The sequence below is a fragment of the Beauveria bassiana genome (genome assembly GCF_000280675.1).
Source record: "Beauveria bassiana ARSEF 2860 unplaced genomic scaffold BBA_S00001, whole genome shotgun sequence".
Classification (NCBI taxonomy): Eukaryota; Fungi; Ascomycota; class Sordariomycetes; order Hypocreales; family Cordycipitaceae; genus Beauveria; species Beauveria bassiana.
In genome coordinates this window covers 1,392,471-1,413,399 of record NW_007930836.1, presented here as the reverse complement: position 1 = coordinate 1,413,399, position 20,929 = coordinate 1,392,471, and the positions used below count along the sequence as shown (strand labels likewise).

Below are 20,929 nucleotides of genomic sequence, written 5' to 3'. Positions count from 1 at the left end.
GAGAAGCTGCTGAGGGCGGCGCTGGCGGCGCGCGGCATCCCCACGCGGTCGACGGACAAGCCGCCCGAGATGGAGGACGCGGCGGTGCGGCTGGTGCCGGACCCGGACGACCCGCGGAGCCGGCTGGCGTTTCCCACGCTGCTGCTGTACCCGGCCGCCTACGAGACGGACTTTATCAAGGAGTTTGAGGAGACGCAGTCGCTCGAGGACCACCTGGCGTACGTGTTTCCGCTGCCGTGGGACGCCGACGGCGCGTACCGCCTGCCCAACGTCTCGTGCTACGTGGAGACGAGAGACGGCGGCCTGCTCAAGATGGGCAAGAAGGCGAGCCTGCTCAAGGTGCTGAGCACGGGCAAGGTCGAGGTCGTGGATCAGGTGGTGCGCATATTCGTCTTGCCGCTGGACAAGGCCGATGAGTGGATTGCAAAGTTTAAAGAGCAAAAGGCGAGGGAAAAAAAAAAGTAGGTCGTAGATGTATTTAGATGCTTGCCATTATGAGTTTATGATTTCGGATTTGGTATGAACAGAGAGGCAGGTAATGACGCATTTTTCTTGGACCAAATATCAGATTCACACCGTCGTTGAACAAGTAGACTTGGTGAGCGAAAGAATGGAACAGTCATTAGATTCACACGGTCACTCACGAGGTTAATTTGAGCAAAATATGGTGAGTAAAGAATGAACAGTCACCAGATTCATACAATCATTCGATAGGCAAATTTGAGCAAGATATGGTCAGCAAAGAATGAACAATCATCAGATTCATTCCGTTATTAAATAGGCAGATTTCAGCAAAGTCTGGTGAGCAAAGAATGATATCCAAAAGAAACCAAAAGCTATCATGTAGGGCTAAATATGGAAGCTCTCTCTGATTGCAAGTGAGACAAATAGTCACCGCCCAAACAAGTACAAGCAGTCAGAGCTGCATATGCAAGGAAAAAAGCAAATCTATCCCTTTCCATTCCGAAAACGCCTTGGAGCACCGTCTATCCCAAATGTACATGGTCGTATATGCAACAGGTGCTCCATATCTACCCGCGTGAGCGGACATGTCCTTCACCTTGCAGTCCTACCAGTGCACTGGCAGCATGGTAGTCCTCTATCCTCCTCGAACCCTCTCTTTGCGTGCGTTTACGCGGGTTCGGCTCTCCCCTCGAGACCGGTCTAATGTCTCTGTCGCCAAGGTGGCCACTGAAATCCACAATCACCGGTGATACGTACCTTCGCTTGAGCCCGTACCCTTCGGCCACATGCAGATGCGGGCGGATGGGTGTCATGGGATACTCCCGCCCGTGCGACTCCCGCGGGTGCGAATGGCGTTGCTCCGGAGAATCTTCCCCCACGAGTATAAGCCCGTGCCGGCCATCCTCAACATACTGGTGATTCCGGAATCTATCCATGTTACCAGAGATGAGGGGCCGTTGGCTGTTCGCGGAACGGGGCGGAGTGATTGGCGACGTGGCGGCGTTTACCGCCTTCCAGGAGGAAGGAGTGCGCTGCGGGCTCGGTTGAATTAGCCTCTCACACTCCGCTCCAGGGATTCTCCTCTCGTACGAGCGTTGGTCAGGTCTGGGCTCAAGGACATGGCGGTGCTTCTGTGCAGCGGCAGGCCGAGAGATGTATGGAGAGCTCGGTTCGGGGCGTATCGAGCGCAAGGCTCGTGCCTCCCGCGCTGCCTCGTCGATAATCCGAGGATCGATCGTCATGTCCCTGTATCCAGGGCTTCCGGGCGCGCGACATTCCGATGGGAATGTTGGCCCGAAAAGTGGGATGAGAGCGGGAGCAATGGGCCAGCAAAACGTGGCGCATATGGCCCTGGCACATTTATAGGGCATCCAGTACCCTGAATTGAGACCTTCTGTCAGTAATTATGCCGAAATTACTGGAGGAGAATGACATGTTTTGGGCATACCTTGAGCCGAAACTGCTCCGCCTGTGATACTCGGTGTGATGTCTCGTAGCCCCGGGTTCTTGTCCAGCATCTGTGAAGGCTTGGTCTTTTGTGAATGAGTCAGCCTCGGAGAAAAAGGTTTGAGGTTTGTCGCTGTCACTCGAGGAAAGGAAGGTACATACTTTGGCGTAACCCAGACATTTAAAAAATGGAGTAATTCTAACCAGGCCGACATCGTAATCCCACATGACCGTAAAGTCTCCGGGTGTCTCTCCTTGGAAGTGAAACTCATACTTGAGTACTTGAAAGGGTAAGTATAGCTTCTCTCGCTCGGTCGATCAATCGAAACAAGATCATTACTCACCATCTATACTCTCGCGGCCCGTCTTGCCGAAAAAGTCCTTCTTGGAGCTGTTGTATGGAATGTGTTCGCAAGATTGCCGAATTTGTCCAAATGGTCGCACTTGAAAGTGGGCGATTTCTCGAACCATTTCCGGACTTAGACCCTCTTCAAAAGGCATAAAGTTGACAGGGCCTCTTTGCTTTCCTGGTTTCGAGGACCACTCCCGAGGGCGTACTGGGTGTCTGACGGATGCGCTGCCCGCAGCGATGCGCCCAGGCGACACCTGAAGGCAGGCCTCATCTGAGGAACTATCCGACGGCTCGGGTGTCACCGGGTTGAGTAAATCTCTGATCTGAAGCATAGTAGACATGATCCAGTCGTGCTCGTGTACTTCAAGTACAGAGACTTGGGGCAGAGAAGAGAAAATAAAATGGGATAATGAAGGCGGTGCAACGACGAAAGAAAGTCGAGGCGAGTTTTACCAGCAAGTACAACTGGTATCGACGAACATTAGCCCAATATTTAAAGGAGTGTGTCACAAAAGTCGAAGGGGGCCGCCGGTGCCTGAAGAACGATGGGTAATGCAGAGTTTACCCACTCGAACTGCGGACAGGAACAAGGTTAATAAGTGTCTTCTCGATCGCGGGCGACCCCGAAGCATACTCTTTGGCGTCGTTTTGTTTTTGGTGGTTTACCACCGCCCCGTGGTAATCACGGCGTTCCGATGACGGGAAGATGGAACAAGAGCCCCCGGTGGGTGTTTGCGCCGGCGGCTAGACACTCCGCTTTGCTTGGTCAGTATATGTTACAGACATGGGTGAATGCCCAACATACCTTTGAACCAAAATATGTCAAGACGTTTTAGCAATAATGTTGATTGTTGCTTTGCGCGGTTTAGTAATGATACTGTTGAAACGACAAGTGGGAGGGAACGGGTGGCAGCCTCGCGATCTGGGGTTCTGCTCGGGGGTTAAATATTGGGCAGCAAATACACATATGTCAACAATGGTCGCACTCGTCGTGTTGTGGCAGGCCAGTAAGAGACAGGGAGGACGTGTGCAGCCTGGGGGCCAAGTTCACTCCGTAATGCGGAGGAAGGAAAGGAACTTTGGGCTGCGAGAGCTGGAGTAACGGTGAATCAGTCCTCTACCTAGGTTCGAGGATTGGGCCACCACCGAAAAGGGTGGTACTATTAACTGATTTGGGGAAGCCGTGGCAACTGCCTAGGTAGGTAGGTATGCTGAGGAAAAAGTAAGACTGTCATTTGACAAGCCCACAGCAGCAGCCAGCAGCAGCAGCCAGCAGCAGCAGCAGCAACAACAGCAGCAACAGCAGCAGCAGCAGCAGCAACAAGACGAGATGGTGAGTGAGTGCACAGCTCGGGGGGTGGGGACGAGACGGCAGATTCTCAATTGTCATTAGCAAAGGGGTCGTCACAGCTAACTAGCAAATGACGGAAGGCAAAGGACCAAACAGGGAAACTTGGGGTCTGTTTGGACAGAGCCGTACCTGCTGCAAAGGCAGGGGGGGGGGGGGGGGGGTGAGCGCCTTGGGTGTCGAGAAGTGGCCTGGGCCGTCGTCGTCGGCAACGGGTACCCGCATACACACCCTATCAAGGCCCTATAGAAAATAAAGGATTGTTTTATATGGTTTCAAGCAACTTCGGGAGTTTCCGAATCAAAGCCAAAGGTTGATTGATTAATAAAAGAATATTGTGCGGCGTAGCGAGGGCAGTGTAAGCGCCGGTTGAGCGACGCTCCGAGCCAGGGGATCCTTCAGCTACTCTCTCATTTCAGCTGCCGTCATGTGTTTTCAGCAAGCAAGCAAGCAGGCAACGCAACGCGGCTGCCGCAAAACAACCATCATCTTGTCAGTCAGTCAGTCATTCAGTCAGGTAGCGCCCAACCTCCAACCTCCAACCTCCAACTTCCAACCTCCAACCTGTGAGTTGCGTGGCCAACCTCTGCCTGCCGGACGCCGGACAGGGCGCGCCTTGGAGTTGCTCAAGCAAGACCAGGGAACGGGGCCATGGCGTACTTGGTAGGTAGGCACAGTACGGCGTGCAAAGAGCCATTTTTTTGTGACATGTTGGTGAGGGGGCACCTATATAGTTCCATTTCGATAGTAGTATGCACACAAGTCATCCTGCTCCTGCGACGCCACCTAGGTCGTACAACAGCCGCAGCAGCCAATTGCATGCTCCAGCCATGCAAGCATGCTGGCGGCTGGAGGGGATGAGGGGTATGTTAGCTTTTGTGTGTTGCGAGGCCATAGCCTGCCCCGAGCACACAATTCTCCACCACTGACTGACAGAATGCTGTGCATCTTGTCAGAATACTCCGGGTGCGTCCTTCGATGGCCCGCGGAGGAGGGAAGGGAGGGAGAAGGGAAACACACAAGCGCGGGCTCTGAAACGTGAAGCTTAGCTTGTAGAGATCCAGATGCTCCAGATGCTCCAGATGCTTCAGAGATTCCAGATGTCGTCTCTTGTACGCTGGAGGCTGCCATACGGAAACAAACAGGCCGTTTCAGAGAGAAAGGAACAAGGCCTTGTTTATTCTCAGTGTTGCACGCGCGCGCGAGATGCCTTTTGCCGATGCTGCTATTCTTTTTCTAATTTCGTTTTCGTAAAGGAAAAAAAAAATAAAAAAGAAATTAAAAATAAAAAAAAAGCTGGCGGCGGCCGTCGCACAGGTTCTTGAACCGCATAGGCAGCAAAAGACAGCTCACTGCCACATCACCGCGTGGCAGACAAGGTCAAGAGAAACAATAATTTAAAGGCAATCGTGGCGCCATAAGGTATCTATCTTCCAGTCAGGTTGGAGGGATATGCAGGAGGGTCCGGTGACCAGCGACGACGCTGTGCTTCCTCACTTGGACAACAAGGACGCCCCTTCCCTTGCAAGTCGCGCGGCGCCGCACCGCGCCGCGCCCTCGAAACACTAACAATATGTATCGCACAGAGATGTGGCAGACTCGCCCGGATTGCGCTGATACCTAATGACTCGAGTCGAGAGAGCTGATCTGTATGGTTGCAGTTGTGGCCACGCCATACGTGTACACGTCGTGTGAGCGAGCATCTTGTCCCGGAATACCTTGACAATAGCCCCCGGATTCTGCCGTGCAACCGGCGACACTTTGTACGTGGCCGAGTGAAGACGTCTAGATGACCCCCAAGAATGACTTTGCACCGCTTTTTTGCGATGCTGTCCAACACGAGTATTACACAATGGTTTCGTCTCTGGGTGCAGAGGCGCCCCAAGGCAGACGTCGCAGTGATGCACGGCGGTATGGCGGTATGGCAGTATGGCAGTATGGCAGTATAGCAGTATGGCAGTATGGGCAAGGTTGTATTGTCATCTGCCGTGTCGCGTCCTTGGTCTGTCCATCACTGTCGGAGATTTGCAAGTGCGCGCGCGCGAGCGCCTCTCTGCTCTGTGACAGCCGGATGGTTTCATTTCACTATTGGTTCAAACAGCAGGTGTGATGATGGTGGGATATGCCAAGCGATGCAGGCCGCACGGTCAAGAGGCGACCTCAGAGCACACACGAGTGGTGTGTGATGTGATCCAGGGACCGTCGCATTGGCGGGATGCGTTAGAGGATCGCCACCGTGTCAGCAGCAGTTTGTCATGATAAATTAGCCAGACCAAGGAAAATCGGCCATCTAAGCAGTTCGTCGCATCTTTTGTTCCTACTATCCGTTCTTGCCGTAGTACTAAAACTAACTGATCCATGCCCAGCTGCTACCCTTCCGCTTGCCCGCTTGCCCGCTCGCTCGCTCCTATGCGTGCCATGGACGAGGCGGCCCATGGTCCAGACAGAGAGGCTTGCACTCTACCATCCTTGCCATGTGCCGCATGACCCTTTTTTTTCCCATCCATCTGTGCGTCGGCCAAAAAAAAAAATAAAGAAAAAAATCTCGCCCTCCATCGGGTACTGCATCTGTAAATATCCTGGCCGCCGCTATAATAAGTGCCGTGTACTACGTCGAGCGTCATGCATAACCCCTCGGCCTTGGCCATCAGCCACTCGTCCTGCTTCAGCCCATCCCGCCAGTGAGGCGTCAGTGCCTTGAAGCCCAGATATGCCCCCGCGAGTGCATCAGCAGAGCATGCGTTTGTATCTGCATCCCCGCCGAGCATAATCAAATCTGTAAATGAGCGGCTCAAATATAGCCCTTTGAGTCGGCAGCGGGGCGCCCAAATTTCCCGTTTTGCCCATTGCCAGACGCACGAGATATTTCCTGGAAGCAAAGAACGGGCTTGTACGTATTCGTACGAATATTGATAAACATGTCCAGACTCTCGCAGCTGGAATGACGTCTTCTACTTGCAAGGTCGCTGCAACTCTGTCAAGTCCAGATCCGGCTCATCTCATGCCGACCCGTGTCTTTCAGCTGCGCTCTCCGTTTATACCATGCAAACCACCACCACCACCACCACTACCACCACCACAACTGCCCACGCTGCCCTTTCAATTAGCGCATTTATATCCCTCTCTTTTTTAGACTGTGTGGAGAATTAATCCTCGACTAGTGCCGTTCCGATGGCGCGCCAGTCACCAGATGATGCATCTAGGATCTGGATGGCTAATGACGGACAAGTCGCTCGCCGTCTGAAACGTCTGCTCAAGGGACTTTTGTAGATACGTTAAGCCGACGAGTTGATTTCTCATCCAAACTACCGTTTGCAGCCGCTTTGCGGCCGAAATTAATCCAGCCTTGCCGAGAGGTCGTCTGCGAATATTCCAGAAAGCCTTTTGACCGAGTTGTAGACGCTAATACTGTATGTCCAGACCCATGGGGAAGGTTTTCAACCCTCGTAAGCCCCGGCCAACTTGAATGGACAGCCACATGGCAAAATATCTGATAAATTTTCTTGACCATTTTCGTGCAAATACGACAGTATCATCAGCGGTGCATCGTCGGTGTTGTCCATTCACTCGCCCGGTTGATGCATTCCGCCATGGGCCTCAAAAGGTAATACCCTGGCTTATGATCTCGGGGCCAGCACAAAGCATCAGGCATGATACGCTTCTACAGATACATCTACAGAGAGGAACTCGGTGTACAGACTGATGGCATCACCGAGAGCTAACCCAAACAGGCGCCCAATGTCACCGTCTCTGAGGCACGTGCCTGCATCTCACGCAATGGCTCACTCGAAATATTCTACTCTGGGACGAAATGAATGAAGATCCATATATTATGGTATGATAGACTTAAATGTTTTCGAGTTGTTTGTGGCATATATGCTCACCTATCTCTCACTCGTTGCTGCCTAATGATGGAGTGGCAGTGACATGGCAATGGCACACAAGACTTCAGTCTTGTTACCTAGCGCAGCAAAGTTAGCCAAGTTGGAAGTTGTGCATTCAAGCAAAGTAAAAACCATCTGAATGAACACGCTATGCCAGAGGATAGTTAAGCATTGAGAAAAAAATAGCACACGATTACAGGGCTTCTCTACTCTGAGCCTGATGAATGGCCCACGAGGTGAAGCCCAGTGAATAGGCTCGGTAGCCTCGTGGATGGGTACCTAGATACCTACCTATTGATATGACAGCAATAAACAATGCACCAAACCTCGGGAGTGCCAGAACAAGTTGCATGTGACGGAAACGTGGAAAAAAGCACCTTTAATTAATGAGTGATTTAACTGCCTGCTTTGCTTCTATTGACATTTATTTATATCACTTTCCACTTTTTTTACCCTTCCGTCTCCTCTGATTTGCAGCCTTGCCCACGGCAATCTGAGCATTTGTTTATGTGCCAAATTGGGAAACCGAGATCTGGATGCCTCAGGCACCCAGACACGCTCCACCAGGCCCACCCCGAGTCCAACGCGTCTTCTAGGGTCAATTGAAAGGGACGGATGGCTATCTACTGGAAGGGCAAATCAACAAATCCGGCTCATGTGTTGTTATTAGCAGGACAGCAATTGCTAGCCCGTGTCACTTTGCTTTCACTTGTCCGCGATCCCTCTTTTGCACCCATAACTCCCGGCATTCGTCTTGCGCCTTGCAATCACCATTGCGTTCAGGGCCTTCATGTGCGCCGCAATTGTCTAGTCTCGCTTCAACTTCGTGCCGGCTCATCAGCCCGAGGCACCAACACCACAGCTCTCGCCATGGACTCCGACATGATGGATGACGATGTCTTTAGCCCGGACAACGAGTCTGATGGCTATGTCCCTGAGCTAAAAGTATGTTTCCCGGGAGGCCGTCCGCGCGGTCGTCAGCCTCGATAGGGTCAGCAAATGCGGACGCTAACAGCTGCTGGACAGAAAACAAAGCCCGCCGCCTCCAAGGCAAAAAAGCTCACACAAACGACGCTGAAGCCAAAAGCGCCAGCAAAGAAACGCAAGGTCATCAGCGACGATGAAGACGACGGCAATGACTCGATGGGCTTCTCAAACACCCCCCCAAGCTCTAAAAAAACAAAAAAAGCCCCCCCAGCCAAGAAATCAAGCGGTGTGCCCTTGGCAGAACTCGAGAATGACAGCATGGTTGTGGACTCAACTCCAAAGCCTGCCGGCAAGAAGAAGTCAGCCACCGAGACATATCAGAAACTCACGCAGCTTGAGCACATCATCAAGCGCCCCGACACATACATTGGTTCAGTCGAGTCGACAGAGCAGCAGATGTGGGTTTACAACAAGGAGGCACAGTTAATGGAATACAAAACCATTAGCTTCGTTCCTGGTTTCTTCAAAATCTTTGACGAAATCATGGTCAACGCTGCTGACGTCAAGCAGCGTCACGCTTCCATGACCTACATCAAAGTCAATATTGACCGCGAGTCTGGCCAGATCTCGGTTGAGAATAACGGTAAGGGTATCCCCGTTGAGATGCATGACAAGGAAAAGATTTACATTCCCGAACTCATCTTCGGTCACCTGCTTGCCGGTTCCAATTTCGACGACGAGGAGAAGAAAACTGTCGGGGGTCGTAACGGTTATGGTGCAAAGCTCTGCAATGTTTTCAGTACAGAGTTCAACCTGGAATGTCAAGATTCCACCAACGGCAAAAGATACAAGCAGACATGGACGGATAACATGTCCAAGATGGGCAAGGCCAAAATCACATCAAACAAAACATCCGACTTTGTTCGCATCACTTTCATGCCCGATTACAAGCGCTTCGGAATGTCCGACGGTATCGATGATGATTTGGAAAGTCTTCTCTATCGCCGAGTCTACGACTTGGCCGGCACTATTCGCGGCATCAAAGTTCATCTCAACGGAGAAGTCATCAAGATCCCCACCTTCAAAGCCTACTGTGATTTGTACGCCAAGTCAATCGCCAAGGAGCGAGTCGCCGAGGAGGGCGGCAATCCTACATGTAATGTCGAGATTGACAAAGAAAAGACACATCCGCGATGGGAAGTTGGCTTCGCAGTTTCCGATGGTACTTTCCAGCAAGTCTCATTCGTCAACAACATTGCAACGACAAGCGGCGGAACCCATGTCAATTATATCGCAGATCAGATCACCGCCAGTCTTCTGAAGACGCTGAACAAGCGCAAGAAGGGACACACTCTGAAGCAAAGTCATTTGCGAAACCACATTTTCATCTTCATCAACTGCTTCATTGACAATCCGGCATTCACATCGCAAACCAAGGAGCAAATGACTACAAAAGCCAGTCTCTTTGGTAGTAAATGTGTTCTGGGCGAGCAATTCTTAAAAAAGATTGCTCAATCTGAAGCTGTACAGAATATCATGGATTTTGCTGAAAAGAAGGCGGACAAGATGATGGCCAAGAGTGACGGTAGCAAGCGCTCACGTGTGAGCAACGCCAAGCTCGTCGAAGCCAATTTGGCGGGTTCGCGTCGTGGTCACGAATGTACTCTGATCTTGACAGAAGGTGATTCCGCCAAGGGTCTGGCTGTGTCCGGCAGAGCTATTCTCGATCCCGATCGAATTGGTGTTTTCCCTTTGCGAGGCAAGCTTCTCAATGTCCGAGATGCGTCCATTGATCAAATCACCAAGAATCAAGAGATTCAAAATATTAAGCAGTTTCTCGGTCTCAAGCACAAGCAGAATTACACCGATACAAAATCCCTCCGTTATGGCCATCTAATGATCATGGCCGATCAGGATCACGACGGTAGTCATATCAAGGGCCTTTTGATCAACTTTCTGCAAGTCCAGTTTCCGTCTTTGCTTCAGATTCCCGATTTCTTCCGTGAGTTCGTGACACCCATCATGAAAGTCTGGCAAGGATCGGACCCCAAGAAGCCTACAAAGTTGCAAACTTTCTTCACTCAGCCCGAATTCAGCGAATGGAAGGAAAGTCACAAGCACGAACTGAGCAGGTGGCATTCAAAGTACCTCAAGGGTCTGGGTTCCTCTTCGAACGAAGATGCTCAAGTCTACTTCACCAACCTGGATAAGCATCTCAAGGAATTTGAAGTCATGCAGCCTGAGGAAGCCCAGCTTTTCGACCTTGCCTTCTCCAAGAAGAAGGCAGATGCGCGAAAGGAGTGGCTTGGGAACTTTGTTCCCGGTACTTATCTAGATCATGGTACCAAGGCCATCACATACACCGATTTTGTCAACAAGGAGTTGATTTTGTTCAGCATGGCTGATAATATGCGATCCATTCCGTCCATCGCAGACGGTTTAAAGCCCGGTCAGCGTAAGGTCCTCTTCTCTTGCTTCAAGAAAAACGTGACAAAGGACAAGAAGGTAGTTGAACTGGCAGGTTATATCTCTGAGCAGTCGGCCTACCACCATGGTGAACAATCGCTTCAGCAGACCATCATTGGTCTCGCTCAGACATTCGTCGGCTCTAACAATATTAATCTCCTGGAGCCCAGTGGTAATTTCGGTTCTCGTCTTGCTGGTGGTTCCGACGCCGCGAGTCCTCGTTACATTTCCACACGCTTGTCTCCCTTTGCGAGAAAAATCTACCTCGCGGAGGACGAGCCCAACTTGAAGCAACAGTACGATGATTCAAATGTGATTGAGCCCGAGGTATATACCCCAATCATTCCCATGATTCTCGTCAACGGTGCCGATGGTATCGGCACTGGTTGGAGTACCTCGATCCCAAATTATCACCCCACAGATATCGTCAAGAACCTGAAGCGCCGCATGGGCCGTCTGAACCTGGCAGAAGAAGAAGAGCTGCCTTTTGAGCCTATGATGCCCTGGTTCCGCGGGTGGAAGGGTACCCCCGAGGCTGCTGGCCCCGACCGTTACAAGTTCAATGGCATTGCGTACCAGAATGATCAGAACCCGAATGAAGTGGTAATCACTGAGCTTCCCATCAGAGTGTGGACCGATGATTTCAAGACCAAGTTGGAAAAGATCATCAGTGGCACAGAAGGTCCTGCCTGGATCAAAGATTACAAAGAGTTCAACGATCACAACACCGTGCACTTTGAGATCATGGTTGATGAGAAGTTCATGCCCAAAGTTCTTGAGGAAGGGCTCTTGGAGCGATTCAAGCTTCAAAAGCAGGTTGCCACCTCTAACCTAGTTGCCTTTGACATGCAAGGCCGCATTCGCAAGTACGACAAGGTGGAAGACATCATGGAGGAATTCTACCATTACCGACTGGATATGTACTCGGAGCGAAAGAAGTACTGGCTCAATGTGTACCACCGTGATTATCGCAAACTCAAGAATCAAGCTCGGTTCGTCCAGGAAATTATCAGTGGCGTCTTAGTAGTTGGAAAGAAGAAGAAGCAGGCTTTGGTTACAGAACTGCGCGAGCGCAAATACGAGGGTTTCCCGCCCAGCAAACCTGGCGCCAAGGCAGAGGAGGAGGAGCTCGGTAACGCGTCCGACGCCGATGACGACTCTTCCGGTGCACTGGATGCCGGGTCGAAAGACTACGATTACCTCTTGTCCATGGCAATTTGGTCTTTGACTGCCGAGCGTTTGCAGAAACTACTCGACGCTATCGCAAAGAAGAAGGCTGAGCACGACGAGCTTCAGGCAAAGAGCGAAAAGGATCTGTGGTGTGAAGACCTAGACGCATTAATGGCTGAGTGGGATAAACAGGTTGCCATTGATGCCGAGATTCAGACCAAGATTCGTCGTTTGGGCCGCCGTGTTTCGAAAAAGATAGGTGCTGGCAAGAACCGCAAGGCCAAAGATGAAGATGAGTATGAGCCTGAAAAGAAGAGTCGAGCCAAGGGCAAAGCCGCTGTGGCTAAACCAAAAGTGGAAACCAAGACAGCCCAGCGCTTTGCTGACATGTTCAGCTCCAAGCCAAAGGTCAAGAAGGAAAATGATGCAGATGTTGTCGAGCTGTTTGACGACTTTTCTGACGATGACTTTGCTGCTCTTAGCAGGAAGCCGGCTGCATCAAAGCGCACGAAGGCTGTCTCCGCCATTGCTTCGGCCTCACAATCCCAGTCCGAAGAGCCAGAAGCTCGTCCAGTCAAGAGAGCGGCAGCTTCCAAGGCAAGAGCCCTATTCGATGCCGACTCCGCATCGGAGAACGAAGATGACGATGTGGTCGACGTCGACTCTTTGGTGAAGGGCATTGGAGCACCGAAAAAGAGTGCGTCGCCCGCACCCTTGAGCAAGTCGATCTCCGCACGCTCCTTCCAAATTGATGATGACGACGACGATGTTCTTGGATCATCCGCACCAGCCAAGCCCATAACCAAGGAGGATATTCTTGACAGTCTTCTGTCCGATGAAGACAAGCCTTCGACGTCGAATATCTCAGGATATGCGGCATTGAAAAAAATTGCTCGCCCCAAGGCCGTTGCTGCCAAAGCCAAGCCAAAGGCGGCAGCTAAACCCAAAGCTGCAAGCAAGCAAACTACCCTGTCACCAGCTGCAAAGGCGTACGCAGCAAGAAAAGCCTCTGCACTCGCGGACGATTCGGATGAAGATATGGCTGCACCTGGATCACCGAGTCCCAAGCGGGCTCCTGCGCGCGCTCGCCCAGGTCGCGCAGCTGCGGCCAGGAGGCCAATTGTCGTTGACGAGGACGATTCGTTATTGGCTGACGATCAGGATGAAAGCGCTGATCCGTTTGAGATGGATGATGATGACGACTGAATAGCTGACTTTGGGCAAGGTATCGAGCTGAGCTTTCGGTTCCAAGGACAGTTGGCTGGCTTTGGCTTCTTGTAGCAGGGAATAATTGCTTTTGTTGGCGTTGGGGTGAGGAAGGGGGGCGAATGCGGCTATTATTTCGGATTTTGCTATGGTATAGGCTATGTACGCTTTTATGTTGCATGTATTTGTTACTACAAGGTCGGCAACCATAATTTTGAACTCGATTATCTTTGCGGTATCAGAGCAGCTCACAATATCTTATTTGCAATGGAATCTAATTAAACCCGAGTTTCCACCTTGACGATGCTTTTGACGCGCTGCAAGGGGCTACCGGGCTGCGGTCTCTCAAATGTGACCCCAATTACGCTGGCGTGCGATATCTCACCATCTAGGCAGCGCCTCGTCGTGAGAGACGTAGTGTAGATGAAAAGTCAGTCAACTTGTCCTCGTTGATTCGAGTGACGTCGGGTACGATCCAGATCTTTGAGCTCGGCGGCGCTAAAGGGTAGCTTGCTCTCGACGCCCGACGCAAGTGTCTTTTTGGTCGTTGCTTCCAATGTGGATGTATGAGTTGATCGTAACTCCGCGCCTGGCAGGCTGCGCTTACGCAGGTAATGGTATTGCACGCGCTGCTGCACTTCGACGGTAGGCACAAAGCACTGGTCGGTAATTGCTCTCTAGGCATTGAACTCGTCTTGGTCTTTTGGTGCAGTGTTGTGTATTACTGAGTGTTGGGCATTTTTGCACTGTCAGTGATGGTATCGACGGTCTACCATGGATATTAACTACCGGTACATACAAAGCTAACATGGCAATGGCAATTCATCCAAGTACAAATTTCCCTGGGGTCCTTTTCCTTTCTGCTTTGTCAATAATTCTTTTTTTGGTGTGGATTTGGCACGTTGATGTACTATAAGAGTGCTTGTAGTTCGTTCTCGTCGAGGAATTGGAGTGGAACGATAGTCTGAGAGAGAATTGTGGTACAGCAATTCTCTGAAGCTATAAAATTGATCAACACCCTTTTAGAAGGAGAAGCAATGAATGTATTAGAGCTGTTCATTATCTTGCGAATCAAGCTTGCATCCTTGCCAACGATCGGCCCCCACGTCACACCGTTCTGCCCCTCCAAGCCCAAAACCCCACCAAAGCTGCAAGCTCTCTTTCTCTTTTCTTCTTCACCCCTTCATCCTCTTTGAACCCCGTTTTCTCCTCCTGTTCACAACCGCCAACACATCCCAATCTTTTTTTTTCCCCGCCAAATGTCCTCCAACGACGACGAAGAGCCGCAGTCGCTCAAGGCCCTCTACGCTTCCGCCGAGTCTGCGCGCTCCGCCCTCGATACGCACCACCCCGACGCGCGCGCCCCCGCCTTTGCCACAGCCCTCGCCGCCACCCTCGCCCTGTACACGCGCTGCCGGGCGCTCGTCGCCGCCGCCTCGCTCTTCTCCCCCAACGAGACGGTCGACGACGTCGCCACGTCGGCCCTGCCATATCTGCTACTAGACCTGCGCCTCGCCGACCTAGTCCAGCGCACGCCGTACGAGTCGCCGCCGCAGCGCACGCTTGTGGTGCGCCGCGCGCGCGCCGCGTACGAGTCGTTTCTCGCGCTCGTCGACAGTTATGGCCTCGTAAAGGGGCAGTACGCGAAGCTGCTGGAGCGGTACACGGAAGAGCCGGACACGTTTGCGGTGGCGACGACGGCGGCGAGTGGCGGTGGGGGAGACATGGCGGCGAGGAGAGAGGCCAAGATTGCGGCGTATAATGCGGAAAAGGAGCTGAAGCAGAAGCTGGAGACGCTGAGAAATGACTCGCGGTATGCGGAGAATGGTGGTGGTGGTGGTGGTGGTGGTGGCGGCGACGAGGACGTGGTCAGGCAGGCGCACCTCGCGGCGGTCGAGTTTGGCGTGCACGCGGCGCTGCAGGGCCTCGAGTCGCTGAACCGCGAGATGGAGATGCTTGCCATGGCGCCGGAGCGGCCGCCGCCGCCGCCCACTACACAAGACAATGGCGCAGCAGACGACACCAGCACCCGCCGTCGCGACACCGAGGACGACACGACCTGGCGGCTAGACACGCCGCTGAGGCGCACCGGTGCCGGCGCCGGTGGCCCGCTGTTGTCGGCAAAGGGCAAGCCGCTGCAGCCGTTTACGCTGGTCGGCAACCGCGCGGACCTGAAAAGGGGCGTGTTCCGCGCGGGCCACAACCTGCCCACCATGTCGATTGACGAGTATCTGGAGGAGGAGCGGCGCCGCGGCAACATACTGTCAGGCGGCACGGATCCGGAAAAGCCAGTGGTTGACGAGGATGATATGGAGGCCGTGGACCGCGAGACGTACAAGGCGCGCGAGTGGGACGACTTCAAGGACGAGAACCGCCGCGGAGCGGGCAACACCATGAACATGGGCTGAGGGCAGACTGCAAGGGGTGGGTGGGGGGTTCTTGCTGCGGGTGTTTGGTTTGAAGCATTGTTGAATTGCATATACGGCGTCTGGGTAGAAACGGTAGCCATGGGAATAAATTGCTTGTGAATGCCATGCCACTGAGCATGTCTTTTATACTCGTCGCACAACAAGGGTAAATACCAATCTTTATTATCTCCATAACATTGCGTCCAATACGGCCAATTCATTCATCCCGTTTGTTCTGTCCGCCCGTCACCTTTTCCAGAGCCTTCTTGGCACGTCCTTCCTGAAAACATCAAGGAAATACGAGAATGAAGCACAATATCCTTATCCGTCATAACCTAGACAGTAACCATTTCAGCATCCGCTCCTTCCCACTCAGCCACAGATTCTTCCTGGCTCAACAAGTACAATTCATCATCATCGTCATAGCGGTCATCGTCATCGTCAACGTCGTCGTCGTCGTCGTCGTCGTCGCCATCAATCGCTTTCAGATCATCGCAGCCGATGGTAGCGTCCGAGTCCGAGCCGCCATCTGCCGCCAGTAGGAAGTAGTCAAAGCTCTGCGGGACTGTATCCTCCCGGCTACTCTGCCCCGGCGCACCAATCACTTCCCGCGCCTCGTGGTAGTCGGAAAGGTCCGAATCAAAAGTCTCCGCTGCAACCGAGGCGTCGTCAGCAATGACCTGGTCGTGCCCATACACGGTCGATGCCGCGCCGTCATGCACGTCGACTGAGGCCGCCGTCGTGCTGCCTACCAGGCGCGTCTCCGCCATATCTTCAACAAAGGAGCCTGAAAGGCTCGACGCGGCCGAGGGGATCGTGAGGCCGGTGCGGTATGCCGGGCCGGGCCCGCTGGGACCCATGTCGGCGGGCGGCAGTGGGTCCTCGAACACTCCGCCGGTGCCGTCGTTGCATCCGCCCGCCCACAGCGGCAGGAACTTGGTCTCATTGCTCGTCAACGTATACAGGAGGTGTTTGGTGTGCATGAGCTGCAGCTCCAGGTCGTTCTCCGCAGTCTTTTCCGGCTTCCAGCGCCCACGCAAATCCAGATTTCTCTGCCCAAACGGGTGGGAGCAGCTTTGCGCGTCGCGCCATTCTTCAGACAGGGCATGCATAAACTTGGAGCTAATCTTTCCATTCCATGGATGGCGGTCTCTGTAGCGGTCGTAGAGCTCGGCCAGCTCTTTCCCCAGGCAAATTGTAAATTTAGCCGGGGAGAACGACGAGTTTTCTACCAAGCTACCATCAGCCCAGGTCGTGAATGACTCTGGTTGCTTGTACGGATAGCACGTCATCAACTTTTGTATTGGCGTCATGGTTCTGTAAATATCTCGAAACTCTGAAAAGTCTTGCGGTTCCGTGTACGTAGCTCTGTCCGCATCAATTTGTTTCTGATCCACTGTAGGTAATAGATGATGGCGTCGACACTTTTCTTGACCATCGTTGTTCAGTTCTAATTTGAGCTGTGTCTTGAGGTCCATAATGAGCTTCAGAGCCTCTTTGCATGACTGCGCAGACGCCGACGCCAGTGCCTCTTCGATTTTGACGAGAGTAGGGTTTTCGGGATAATCCCACGACGTGAAAACATCGTGCCCTTGAAATTCGGTAAGACGCTTCCCGATACGCTCAACAAGTGCCAAGGTAGCGTGTTGAATCAAATTGCTGAATTCGTCGCCAGGGTCACCTTTCCTTCTGCCGAAAAAAGTGACGTGATTAAAGTCCATCTTTTGCTTCATCTCGTCGCTGGCTGTCTGCTCAAATGCAAGCTCGTTGACGAGGACTCTAAAGGCTGTTTGGGTTATCTGAGAGTTTTCAATGATGCCGCCAATCTTGATGGCTTCCTCCGGAAGGACTTCGATGAATTTGCTGTTCTTGCCCTGCAACATCCATTGAATCACTGGATCCTGGACAGCGGATACGCAATCCCATATCTTAGCAAGTGCTACAATGGTCCATAATCGACTAGCAGAGTCAATAAAGACTTCTTTGTCTTCAATCAGCATCAGCAAGCGGATGATGCCGTTGCGGTGCCGAATAGGACAATAGTCTGGTATATTGAAGTGAGTGGGTACGTCCTCGACCTGACGCTCTTGTCCGCGGTTTCGGGCGAGTACAAGTTCTGACACAGTAAGAGGAAGCTTTAAGGCAGAGTTGGTTTCTTTGGCTGGTCTCGCCTGACTGTCCCTGACAGCAGCAGGCTTCGTCGATGCAGCAGTCGTGAAGCAGTTGGCGAGGCGTCTGCAAGGGCAGACATCGTCGTGACCTTTGACGAGATAGAATGGGGCATTTAGTCTGGCATAAGAGGACCACCATTTGATAATTCCAGGTGTGAGGGACAGTTCTGTAACTTGAAACACCATTTCGTCGCCCTCAGGTGGTGGTGTCATATCCAAGACATATTTGACGCCTTCGGGCAGTTTGTTAACCAACTCTCGGCGGCGGAAAATACGAAACTGATATGTCGGCTGGAGCATTTCGGCAAATTTCGAAGAGCCTGTCGCCAGCAACCTCTCTGAATGCACGCGAAACTTTTGCGAGCGGAAGGGCGCTCCCTCGCAGTCCACTGGTATGTCACCTTTGCTTGGCTCGGGGAAGTCGACGAAAACGAGCGTGTCCCCCTCGTTAAATTCTACCTCGGTAAAGTGCATCTTGTATCGTTGAATGGCAATTCTTTGCCGATAGGGTACGTCTTGCATGATTTGTGGTTGCAAATGTAACGGTAGCGTCGAGGATTCAAGCGTGACGGGGACATAGTCGTCGATTCTCGCAATGGGTTCCGTACCAAGCCGATCGGAGCTATCAGTCTGCTCCGCAGTCTGCGCACGCGTGCCGGCCGATATTAAAGAGGCCTTAATGGCCTCCTTCAAGTCTTGCTCTTCTTCTGTGCTCGCCATGGTGCACGAGTTGGCGCGGCCGTTGGTGCAGATGCTGCAAGAGAGGAAGGCTCGGTCGACGCACGGTGAGTCGTGAGGTGATGTTTAATAAACAAAGAAGGAGAAGAAGAGAATGAGGTTGCAGAGTTTTTTGGAGAGGCAGAATGAAGAACTTGAAAAAGAAAAGTGGCTTGGTTGAGAATTAGAAACAAAAAACTTGGAGCGGGCGATGGGGGCTGCACTTGGTTGTTGCCTACCTACTGGTAGATGCCTACCTAGGTAGCAAGGCGTCTCAGGCTGGGTCTAGGCGGCCGTCGTGCGGGCGATGCAGTCATCGAAATTGGGCAGAAGTCGTGGTACATCGAAATTCAGTAGTGGTTTGTACTGCCTCAAGTGAATCAGAGAATGTGTTTGCTTTCTACACATAGAAATAGTGGTGGACTATGGATACGTTTGGATGGGATCATGGCCATCAGTTTGCTAACGGGACGGGGCAGTGATGCTGGGAAAATTTGCAAGGGGCACACAGTGGCTGAAAATATGATTTTTCTTTTCTTTTCTGAGGCCATAGTTTACTGACAGTATTTCAGTCGAACGGACCAGGCTGGCGATATTGTTGATCTCGGGATCTGCATGGAGTCGCAGGCGGGAGGGTGTGCATTAGCAGGCTACAGCCCACAGGGTACAGGCAAGATGCTTGTGAGTCAGAGACTCAGAGGTGCGGGCTGATGCAGCTAAGATAAACCGGCAGATTTTCATGCTTCAGGTGTAAGAGATCAGCTTCGGGAAACTTTCATTGTTGTCGTTGATGCGCTGGCTGAGTAGATGCTCTGCAAGGCGATGCATACTCTGCGGGCGGCAGCAGCCATCAGTCGGCGCGCACTATAACACTAGTTATGCACACATTCGGTTGTCAGTGGCTGATGGAAAGCTGCCAGGTTCTCGACATCTGGAGCTGATGGTTTGATTCGGCATTGTCCCCAAATATAGACGAAGCGCGAGTCGACGGGCCACTCACTCTACCTAGGTTGTCTGGGTAGATCAAATGAGTGTCATCGCTTAATGGCCAAATAAAGGGCACACAAATTGCAACCAGCGAGAAGCGCTTTTCGTGCTCTCTGCCTCTTGAGTGATTTGGTACGAATACTGCCAAGTTGTTCGTCTGATCTGTTTACTTTATTACCGATGTTTTAAATCACTCCGCATTTTGGCCCACTGTAGCCCACTGTAGCCCACTGTAACCCTATGACTTGTCATGTGGGGGAAGTCCCTTGCTCCTGTACTTTAGGATGACCTCAAACAGTAGAGAACTGACTCGATGGGTATCCAAGAAAGTATCAAGAAATTTGAGAAATTTGAGAAATTTTCCAATTATTTAATAATCTCTCAATGAGTCCGTGTTTAATCAAAAATCATTCATCTCGTTGTCAAGGCTAAAAATTTGCCACGCCTTGTGCCCCCAGGATCCCCTCCCCCCGTAAATAGCTGCCTTCTCTGGCCCCCAATTTCTCGTCGATCCTCCAACGTAAACTACACCTAAAATCAGTCCGCATGCCGAGAGAACAAAAGCCCTCCCCCAACTTGGTTAGCAATCTGATTCATGTCACTTGCCAATCAAGACCCGTCTCGGTGCTCGTACTCGCTCCGGTTAGCTCCCCCGCACCCTACCAGACATCAACCTGCAATAGAGCTGCAACTAGCAAGCTAGCCAGTACGTAAACTTAGGCTCTCAACAACCTCATCACTTTCTTCCCCCCCCGCCCCCACCACCATCTCATCTTTTCCACCTCCTCACCTCCTCCCTTCATCTCATCAACGTTCGTCTTTCCAATACTGGCCATCTTATTCCGCAATTCCGCATTCTGACCCCCCGTTACAATGGCCGGCATATTTCTGTAAGGTCCCTTACCCAGCTTTCATTGCCCACGCGACCACCAAGCCGCAAACGTCTCTACATGTTATACTCATCCTTGCCCTTTGTCTCTGTTTTTGTTCATAGTCGCAATCGAGCCCTCTTTGCCGTTAGCTTCCTCGCCGCGGCCGCCACCACCATGGCGTTCAAGTACAAGTCCGACGCCTACCGCTCCAACGAGATTGCCCAGCAGCAGCGCAAGGCCCCCAACGGCTATGTGAGCGTCGACCGAAGCGGTGGCGGCATCTAGACCACCATCTACGGTGGCGAATACTGGGCCGCCGAAGACAGCGCAAGAGAATCATCAGTTCGACGCGCGCGAGTGCAAAATCCATCAACATATAGAGACTTACGAGACTTCAAGGCTCCAAGGCCTCAAGGACTCAAGGACAGGAAAAAAACTCCCATCGCCCGGCTTGACGGCACGACCACGATTACGACCAAACATGTACATCACCCAATTGCATCCAATGTC

The 20,929-nt window shown here is 52.2% G+C and overlaps 6 protein-coding genes across 6 annotated transcripts; 4 read left to right on the top strand and 2 right to left on the bottom strand.

Moving 5' to 3' along the window:
• Positions 1-69: 69 nt before the first annotated feature.
• Positions 70-465, top strand: BBA_00463 (TPR repeat protein; the record flags this gene model as incomplete). Its single annotated transcript, XM_008595560.1, has 1 exon — positions 70-465. One exon carries the CDS (start codon positions 70-72, stop codon positions 463-465), a length of 396 nt encoding a protein of 131 aa, XP_008593782.1.
• Positions 466-1,031: 566 nt separating this feature from the next.
• On the bottom strand, positions 1,032-2,604 carry BBA_00462 (APSES transcription factor Xbp1; the record flags this gene model as incomplete). Its single annotated transcript, XM_008595559.1, has 4 exons — positions 1,032-1,843; positions 1,913-1,997; positions 2,074-2,192; positions 2,256-2,604. The coding sequence occupies 4 exons, from the start codon at positions 2,602-2,604 to the stop codon at positions 1,032-1,034; spliced, it is 1,365 nt and encodes a 454-aa protein (XP_008593781.1).
• Positions 2,605-8,365: 5,761 nt separating this feature from the next.
• BBA_00461 (topoisomerase IV) lies at positions 8,366-13,264 on the top strand (the record flags this gene model as incomplete). Its single annotated transcript, XM_008595558.1, has 2 exons — positions 8,366-8,440; positions 8,531-13,264. The coding sequence occupies 2 exons, from the start codon at positions 8,366-8,368 to the stop codon at positions 13,262-13,264; spliced, it is 4,809 nt and encodes a 1,602-aa protein (XP_008593780.1).
• Positions 13,265-14,523: 1,259 nt separating this feature from the next.
• BBA_00460 (tapA protein) lies at positions 14,524-15,672 on the top strand (the record flags this gene model as incomplete). Its single annotated transcript, XM_008595557.1, has 1 exon — positions 14,524-15,672. The coding sequence occupies one exon, from the start codon at positions 14,524-14,526 to the stop codon at positions 15,670-15,672; it is 1,149 nt and encodes a 382-aa protein (XP_008593779.1).
• Positions 15,673-16,007: 335 nt separating this feature from the next.
• Positions 16,008-18,563, bottom strand: BBA_00459 (uncharacterized protein; the record flags this gene model as incomplete). Its single annotated transcript, XM_008595556.1, has 1 exon — positions 16,008-18,563. The coding sequence occupies one exon, from the start codon at positions 18,561-18,563 to the stop codon at positions 16,008-16,010; it is 2,556 nt and encodes an 851-aa protein (XP_008593778.1).
• A 1,857-nt stretch (positions 18,564-20,420) lies between these two features.
• BBA_00458 (uncharacterized protein) lies at positions 20,421-20,704 on the top strand (the record flags this gene model as incomplete). The annotated part of the gene is made up of 2 exons (XM_008595555.1): positions 20,421-20,437; positions 20,542-20,704. The coding sequence occupies 2 exons, from the start codon at positions 20,421-20,423 to the stop codon at positions 20,702-20,704; spliced, it is 180 nt and encodes a 59-aa protein (XP_008593777.1).
• Positions 20,705-20,929: the final 225 nt, after the last annotated feature.